At 40.7% G+C, this 9,240-nt stretch overlaps 1 protein-coding gene across 1 annotated transcript in view; it reads left to right on the plus strand.

The window, feature by feature from the left end:
- Positions 1-9,240, plus strand: part of exd3 (exonuclease 3'-5' domain containing 3) — a 37,667-nt gene that overhangs the window by 5,193 nt on the left and 23,234 nt on the right. Inside the window, exons 5-19 of the mRNA XM_035667855.1 lie at positions 326-511; positions 611-664; positions 783-922; positions 1,022-1,128; positions 1,211-1,284; positions 2,106-2,144; positions 2,274-2,440; positions 2,930-3,083; positions 3,259-3,457; positions 3,553-3,662; positions 4,359-4,542; positions 4,732-4,886; positions 5,564-5,782; positions 5,934-5,987; positions 6,133-6,264. Of these exons, the coding sequence (XP_035523748.1) occupies positions 326-511; positions 611-664; positions 783-922; positions 1,022-1,128; positions 1,211-1,284; positions 2,106-2,144; positions 2,274-2,440; positions 2,930-3,083; positions 3,259-3,457; positions 3,553-3,662; positions 4,359-4,542; positions 4,732-4,886; positions 5,564-5,782; positions 5,934-5,987; positions 6,133-6,264 (1,974 nt within the window). The remainder of the gene's footprint in view (positions 1-325; positions 512-610; positions 665-782; positions 923-1,021; positions 1,129-1,210; positions 1,285-2,105; positions 2,145-2,273; positions 2,441-2,929; positions 3,084-3,258; positions 3,458-3,552; positions 3,663-4,358; positions 4,543-4,731; positions 4,887-5,563; positions 5,783-5,933; positions 5,988-6,132; positions 6,265-9,240) is intronic.

Consider the following 9,240-nt stretch of genomic DNA (forward strand, 5'->3'; position numbering starts at 1 on the left):
ATCATAAAGGCAATAAAAGCCCCAAAAAATACTTATATATATATATATATATATATATATATATATATAACTTAGTGAGTTAAAAGCCAGTTTCATGAGGTGCCTTGCATTGAAACAGAGAATAGAAGATTTTTCATCACTAACCCCTAATTTTAAAACTTCATGGCCACTTTGTTACTTTTGTATTATCACTACCACCACAGCAGCAAGATTAGTTCCAATAGCTCCACTATTACTGCTTTGTGTTCCCGGCTCTTCTTTTCTTCTATTGTTCACGTTTCCAATCCTGTTTTTTGATTCCTCGTCATTTGTGTCCCTCCACCAGGTAACGCTGAGCTCACTCTCAGAGCAGCAAGCAATGGCAGTCCAACAGCGGGCCCTGAGCTTACTAGCAGATACCCAGCCCAGCTTTGTAGACACTCTCATAAACATCTACCAACTCAGTTCCCTGGATCCGGCCATACTCCGACTGCAAATTGTGAGGTTGCAGGCTCTTAACTGCTACAAAGAGGTGAATGACTCATTTGATATTAACACTATTCTTTATGGAAGAAAAAAAATTCTGAAGCACAAGATTTTCTATTTTGATTTACACTTTTTTTTTTCACAGGCAGCAGTGCTCAGCATAAAGCTGCAGTTACAGAAAGAACTGAATATGGAGGAGGTGAGAGAAAACATTTTCAGTAAACATGTCTGTAATTTTTATATGTTCATTCATAAGCCAAAAAGGCCTCTCTAAAATCTCTAAGCAACTTCCAAAATTGTCCTATTTTCTTCTGCAGATGTGTGTACCACTAATCATGCAGAATAAGTTGCCAATGGCAGAGTCTTTTGTCACAGGCCACAATCATCTCGAACAACAACTGGTCGCACTGCTAGACTCGTGGTGCCACCCCAACTTCCGTGTGGAAGAAATAAGCAAGTATGGAGCATATGTGAACATACTGGGTCATATGTGTGCAGGCATCGTTTTGCTGCGGTGAGAACTCATGGTTACGCCTGCATGTGTGTGTTTCCGCAGGCGGTTCCCTCGCCTCTCTCTGTCTAAACAGTGCATGAGCCAGATCCAGCCCAAAATGCTCACCAAGCAAGTCTTCCGGCTCATGGATAAATTCAACATTGACCAAGGTGTGTAACCGGGCACATGTTCAGTCGTTCAGGTATGGACGTGCACCTAAGGCAGAAATGTGACCTCATCTTTTTCACACAGGACTGTGTCCCAATGCTCTGCACAAGAGGAGGTTGGACTCTTTGCGTTTCCTCATGTACAAGAGGTTTGTGGAGGTAAGTGATGTGGCAGACTTTCTATTTTACTTAAACACGATAAGCAGGCTACTCATCAGTGACTTGCATTTGTTTTATCTAGTACAAATTATTAACAATAATGGTAATACCTTTGAAAGACAGACATCCTTTCTTGTTTGGTGTCCGAAATAAACTCTTTTCACACTTCCTCTATCACACGTGTTTATTGTTGGTGGCTGAATTCTTTGTAATTTTGCCATCCATATATTGTGTCTTCAGGGCTCAATAGTACCTTTGAAAAGTTTATTCAAAATGTAATGCTTTTGTGCAGATCTCATATTCCCGTTTTAGTTACACATATGTCAACTTTAATCACTGTCAAAATTCTTCTTAATTCCGCCTTTTTAGCCAATAAAAGCCGGTAACAGATCTCAGTGGAATTTCAGGGTGAAGGATAGATTCAGTTTCTGAAAACATGAGCAGTTGGAGGCATTTAAGGTTCTCTAAAAAAGGACTTTTTGGCTCAGGTCTGTGAGTTTCAGAGAAAAAACTAAAGGGTATGATTAATTATTAACTCAACTGACTTTATTGGTAAATGCATATTGCCAGAACTTTCACAAGAGCAATCTTACTGTTACTGTCAAACACTGATGAAACATTGATGGCAGTGGATGAACATGTTGAGCAAGGACTATTGGGAATGGAGACTAATCATTTTACAAATGTACCCATGTTAACAGAACTGCTGGGAAGAGTGAAAATAATAGGCACAGGAACAGGCAATATTGCTGTCAGATTACCCAGTTACACAATCAATTAATAATACTCTTGTCTGTATTTCACCAACAATTTTCTTTTAGAAAAGCATGACAGAGGAGAACTGGAGTGACCATGTACAGGTAAGTGTTGCTTGTAGGTGTGCGTGCATTTGACAGTGTGTAGAGATACACTGTACGTTATATACTGTATATTAGTGCTAATAAGATAAGGCAGCATGTGTGATTTTTGTATACATTATATATGCGTAGTACGTAGTGGCAGATGACCGTGAGCTGCAGATCCAGTTGGTGGAGATGTTGGTGAAGTACTGTGGTCTTCAGAAAGCGTCTCAGTGGTCGTTGAGATACAGCATCCCCAGAAATCGACTTCCCCATGGTGTGTGGGAAACGCAGCAGAGTCTACCGCCTGATCTACAGTGAGTGACGGAATGTGCATAAAAACACATACGATTCTGCAATTGTGGTATGCTGAGGAGAGAAATAGCTACAGCATCAGACTTTTTGTCGCTGAAGTAACCTGGAGCCTCAGTTTTGTTCACCACATCCCCTTCTCATGCATCACATGTCACTCTGTCGTCACTTTATTAGCCACAGCTGCTTAAAGCAGTCTTATTGACACAAATTTTTTAACTGAATTGTCTGTTCAGCTATTATGATTGGCTTGTGTGGGCTAAATATTAATGTGGGTTGAAGCTGTTACAGTGTGTGAAATAAAATGACTTTGAATTCATTTTTTTGTTAGATATTTAAGATGCTAGAGATATGATTGTTGATCAGTTTCTATTCCACTGATGTTCTCTATCATCTCACAATCTGTATTAGCTGACTTTGTGTTTTTCTTTTTTTTTCTCTCCCCCTCGCTCTTGTCACCTTTTAATGTGCGCACATTTCTCACCTCTGCTCAGACAGATACATTTGAGTGACTCAGCACAAACTGAGGAGTGGATGCCGTCTCAATCTCACTGTCAGAAATACTACCAGGTGCCACTCACCAAAGACAAGGTTCATTTTGTGGACACGCCGGAAGCTCTCCAGATATGTCGAAACATTGTTCTAAAGGTACAGAGATGTAAATGCTTGATTTAAAAATAAATGGTTTTATCACTCTAAATCAACCATTAATGAGAATGTCTATATATAATAGGTAGTCGAATGAGGTTACTATATAAAGCATTTATGGTGAATCATTTTTTGTTTTGCTGTGTTATCCACCCCTCTCTTTATCCTTTCCTAGGAAGGTGGTATAGTAGGAGTTGACATGGAATGGCAGCCCACATTTGGCTGTATCTCAACTCAGCAAGTTGCCCTGATACAGCTTGCAGTTTTTGACCAGGTTTTCTTGTTAGACCTCTGTGCAAACGGATTCTGTCAACACCCACACACTATTAGTTTCATCAGAAGCTTCTTCTCTGGGAGAAATGTTCTTAAACTGGGTAAGCAACAGGCTTGAAAAAGATGAAATCAAATTCATCTGAGGCATTTCTGTTTGTACTTCTGTTCCCAACATTTCTCCTTTCTTCACATTCAGGTTATGGTATGTCAGGAGATCTCAAGTGTCTCTTGGCCACCTGGCAACAGTTTTTAGAGGAACCATTGAAGATGGAGGGGGTGCTTGATCTTCTTAATATACACCAGAAGGTAACATTGTTCTGTCATTCACATAACTTCATATGAATCCCTTCTGAGTTAAATCCTACAGTTATAGTGCACTAGGAAATGCACAATTAGAGCTTATGCTTCCTTAATTAGTAGGGGTGTAATGTTGCCACTTGTCCATTATACCCCATTCAACCAGGGTTACAGGACCAGAGGATTGCAACATGTAGGCTTTTCAAAATAGATAGACTTTATTAATCCCCGAAGAGAAATTATATATATATAGTCAGTGCTGCTCTTGTCTGTGTTTTGTTTCACTGTCATAACTCAGGTACATACTGCAGCTGTGGCCCAGTAGTTTGTCTGAGATATACTGTATGTAGCTGAACTCATAGTCTCTGAGGTGGATAGGAATGTGGGAATGGCAACATGGGTCTGTAACTGATGAGGTCGCTTCACCATCTGCTGGAGTAGGCTGCATGTTGCAGGATGTAAGGAACCCCAGTAATATTTTTGAAAATCACAAGGAATGTCTGGTTGAAAGAGGTTATGGCAGGACATTAGATGGGAGGGACTGTTTAAAAGTTTAAAAATGTCTTGCCTAGAGTCTTACATTGTCACAAATTCTAAACGTTTCAAAGTTAATAAAGTTTCCGTAATTACAATCAAGTAATTCGGGTTTTAGTGGAGAAATATTCAATACTCGACCATACCATTTGTCCATAATGCCTTTTACAGATCCAGCGTGGTAAGGTCAAGAGGATTCAAAATGGACCTAAAGAGGTGCTGGTAGGAGAGGATTCTGCAGAGAAAGGCCTCAGTCTGCTGGTACAACAAGTCCTGGGAAGGCCCCTGGACAAGACAGAGCAGATGTCCAACTGGGAGAAACGGCCACTGCGCATCAGCCAAATTAGATATGCAGGTAAGGTATTGTGCATGCACAGACAGACAATGACAGGGAGACAGATGGCCGCTGTTCTCGTCACTATAGAATATCAAAGATTGTTTTGTTATCCCCTGCTGAACTGCAGACCAATATATTCACACCCTCTTCCTGAATCTCTATCTCTCCTCTCTCTCTCTCTCTCTTGTTTCTTAATCCTCCTTCTAGTGGCAGATGCCTATTGTTTGCTGGATGTGTACTCCGTCCTCTCCAGCAACCCAGCATACTTTGGGCTACCTGCTGACCTGTGCAGCATCTCTTCATGCCAATCAGGGAAGAGTGGAGAAAAGAAGCACAAGGAGAAACGGGCCCATCGCAAAGAGGTCAGGAGTCAAGTCACAAGTTTTCTAGGTGGTCAACACACAGAATATAAAGAAAAATGTACTCTTCCTCTTTGGTTTTATTTGAGAAATGTCAGACGGACAGATATTGTTTTTTTTAGATACAGATAAATCGTGGGGAAATTTTGTCTCTTAGACCTCTTTCATAAACTGTTATTTCACTTCCTTAAAAACATTTCTATACACTTTCCCAGGGCTTTGTTATGAATAAACAAGGACCTTGAGGAGAAGATTGTTCCTTTCATTGGTTCCATTTTAATCCTTTTCTGCTCATGACTTAAGAACCTTCAGTCAGCAGAATGGCAGGATGAAATCTGATGTGTGTTTAACTTCACAGACTGCCATCATGAATTAGGACCGACCCTTTTTCTATTTTTTTTTATAACTATTGTGCTAATACATTTAACAGTTCTTAGTTCTGTCATAGCCAGTGAGCTTTCAAGAAAACCTCCAACTGAAGAACCTGGATTTGAGCATCGAACCTGCAGGGAGGGACAATGCGTGTTTGACCAAGACACTTCAGCAGTTCCTATCAGCTCCAGGGGTGCAGTTGTATAGCTCACACTGTGCTTTGACCTCCCTGCACTATGGTGCAAGTGAAAAGAAAATCCCCCTGTGGGGATCAGTTAAGTATCACATTATTGTCTCTGTCCATTTAGGAATGTCAGGGGGCTCAAAGGGTCAGTCCCCCTTGCTCTGACACAGAGAAAGGCCTCCTGTGTGGCGAGAAGCCCTCAGAAGACACCCCGCCTCTGCCCCCCCAGCAGTTACGGGTGGTGTGTGACAACATGCTGCAGGGACTCGGGAGGTACCTGCGCTGTTTAGGAGTCGATGTGGTCATGTTGGAGAACACTGATGATCACAGAGTGGCAGGAAAGGTTAGTTAGCAACATACACATGGCTTTTTATACACAGACAGTAAACACAAGAGGAACCTATAGCCAAAATACTAAATGTTGTTGATAACCAAATATAGCGTTACTGCATTTCTGTGTGCTTTTGTTCTGATGTGTATTTGTTCTGTGTCAGTTAGCACAAGCCGAAGGCCGTGTCATACTCACCTGTGGGCAGCCGTTCCAAACTGTAAGTACTAACTAATGTGAACTCATGAACATATCATAAAATATAAAGTCATGATGCATTTGTGTGTGTGTGTGTGTGTGTGTGTGTGTGTGTTCCTTGTTTTTCTTGAATATACATGTTGTCTTTCCCATCTCGTCTCATATAGTTACGGTCCCAGGTAGGTGAGGGTCGCTGTCTGTCCCTCGACTGTTCGGAAAAGGCCAGAGACCAGGCTGTTCGAGTCCTCAGACACTTCAATGTGCAGGCCACTCCCAGTGATATATTCAGCCGCTGCCAGGTAAGAACATTTATGCTGTTTTGAATGTCTCTTTGAAATAAACTGTGTATAAACTGAGTTATTTGGCGTTCTACTTATAATATTATAAATAATTTGAGTTATTATTAATACATACAAATAGTCAGTACAGCGAGCACAGAGAGTCATACACTGAATAAGTTGAAGTCTAAGATGAACATCTGTACAGAATAGGAAGGAAGAGGATGATAGACAGCTGGAGTGAAAGAGGCAAATGCTGATTGAAGGAAAATTACATACAATTAAAAATAACCATATTTCCAACTTTTATGTGCCATGGACTACATTTCTAAATTAGCTGATGCTTTTATACACAACAACTTCCAATAAGAAAGAGGAAAAAAAAGAGTTCCTCTATTAGTAAGAAGTACAAGCAATGTAAATACCCAGGCAATATTTCTGTGGTTATAAAACACTGCAGAACTGGTTAGGTTCCTGAATTAATGAGAACAAAGCCTGTCGTGACTGTGGTGTTTTAAGTAATTCTGAGAAAAAGGGGAAGAAATAAATATATGATAAGTGGGAAATAGAGAAGAAAGGCTTTAAAAGTAAAACTTTATTTTACTATTGTGAGAAAATGTAAGTTGTCAGTGTTGGGTCAAAGGTGGGGGCCTTGACATGCTGACTTCTGGCTATAAAAACAGGCCCTTTGGACATGGAATGTCACTTCTCTGTTGGGGAAGGAGTTGAAGCTAGTGCAAGAGGGGAAGGTACACAAACTTGATATAGTTTGGCTCACCTCTACATGCAGCATTCACTCTGGAACTAAGCTATTGGTTCTCCTTTTCCAGTGTTGCCCGAGGGTAGAGAATGGTGGAGTTTTAACCTCAGAGCAGGGTGTTGTTCATGAGTGAGATTAAGATGGAGTGAGAGATTGTCAAGATGATTGGTATGGCATTAGCAGTAATCTGGGTGTTGTACTTGAATAAGGTTCAAAATACAAGCAGCCACAATTGGCTCACTTTTACTGAAAAGATGAGGAACTCTGATGTTCGGAAGGAGCTTGAAGTTGAAATGCCACACCTTAAGTAGTGGCTAGTTGTGACTGTTAAAATATCTAATTAGCATCTTGCTTAGTGCTTGTGGAAGTGTTCTTAACATGTAAAATGGTAAATAGACTGTACTTGTATAGCGCCTTTCTAGTCTTCCGACCACTCAAAGCGCCACATTCATGCACTGATGCACAGGATCTAGAACAATTTGGGGTTCAGTATCTTGCTCAAGGTCACATCGACCTGCAGCAGGAAGAGCCGGGGGTCAAACCGCCAACTTTCTGAATAATGGACAACCCTGTGGCTGATTAGTGAGACACTGAAAGGGATTACATATCCCAAATAGCTTGGAATACCTTAGGGACCCCAGGAGGAGCTGGAGGATGTGGCCAAGGAGAAGGATGTCTGCGATGCCACTGCTGCCTGGTACAGGTGCTGGGGGAGGGATGGATGGACTGAAGGGGAAATCATTCCACAGGAAGAATTCAACATTAGGTGGAATGAGTTGGAAGGCAATTTAACCACTAGGAACCAGGAGAAGGAGTTGAACCTGGAGGAGAAATGAAACTAAATATGTTTCAGTTCTTATGTTCCTAAAAAACATTTCAGTATCATATCCTTCTTTTCCTCAATTACAGAAATATTACTTACTTGCAATGTTTGTGGACCCTGGAAAAGATGTCTGTTAGTTTAACGGATCATTGTCGGATTTACGGTACCTGACCTGTAGATATCTCCATGGGTGGCTGTTTAGGGAAACCTGTCTGTGTGCTACAATGTTTGGCTTTGTGTGAGGGGGGGACTTTGCAGGGCAAGTTTCTAAACTTGGGTGTTCTGGCCTGTTCCTGGTAGGGGGCCCTAAATGTGTTGAGATACACTACTGGGTGCATTTGTCCCAGACCCAAAATGTTAAAAAAAACCTGGACCACCTTGATGTTACCTTCTGTCTTGATGATATGATAAAGACAAATACACACACACCAAACAAATCTGCCTTTACGACCAGTGGCCAAATGGTCATCCACCTACCTTTCCGATTTATCTCTCACCTTTGTTCCAGCATGTGGGTATTAAATTAATTAATTCCGAATTAAGGTGAGCATGATTTTGTGTGTGTGAGTGAGTTAGAGAGAGTTTCACCCTGGGGGTTTCTCTGTGGCCCACCCAGGCGAAGTTAACCCCTTTGTTATCTGATTGTAAAGCTCTCTGATTATCAATGGATGGGTTAGTTTCTCTCCCTTTGTCTCTCTGTGTTTCTCCCTCATGCACATACACCACTGATGAATGTCATGAGGAAAGAGAAGTAAAAAAATAAATAAAAATAAAGACAGAAGAGGAGATTAACCACAGACTTTGTGTACGTGCGTATGTGTCGAATGTGCAGGGAAAGGGTTAATGTTTTTCTCTGTGTATCAATAGGCCCAACACAGATTTTAGAGGCATAGGAATGTGTGTCCACCATGGAGACCCCAAGAGGGAAAGGGAGATGTAGAAGGGGTGTGTGTGTGTGTGTGTGTGTGTGTGTGTGTGTGTGTGTGTGTGCACTTGTCTACAATTGAAACGTTTGAAACACGACTTACAAACCAGAAATATTCTGGATATGTGGTTGGCCTAACGACTATGGATGAAAATAAAAATATATTTTAATCAATATTTTAAAAAGGCTTTCTTAAACAATTATTAGATGTCTTCTGACATACAGAAATTACTTCAAAATTAACCTGGTTTGACCTCTTATAAGTGTGAATACAAAAATAAACATTTCTTCCTCTTATTTGTATAAAAGAACAAAACACTCAATTTTATGTTGTCGGTTTTCTCTCAGAGCCACACTGATGATGAACCTCTTGCAGATAAATCCATTAAACACCCACAAATAGAGATTTTGAATTAAAAAAAAAAGAAAATCATGTTTTTTCCCCCTTTTCATCACTTCTTCATTTTACAACAAGTACTTAATAAGTAA

This window comes from Morone saxatilis, unplaced genomic scaffold (genome assembly GCF_004916995.1).
Source record: "Morone saxatilis isolate NCDOM2014 unplaced genomic scaffold, NCSU_SB_2.0 Contig21, whole genome shotgun sequence".
NCBI classification, from domain to species: Eukaryota; Metazoa; Chordata; class Actinopteri; family Moronidae; genus Morone; species Morone saxatilis.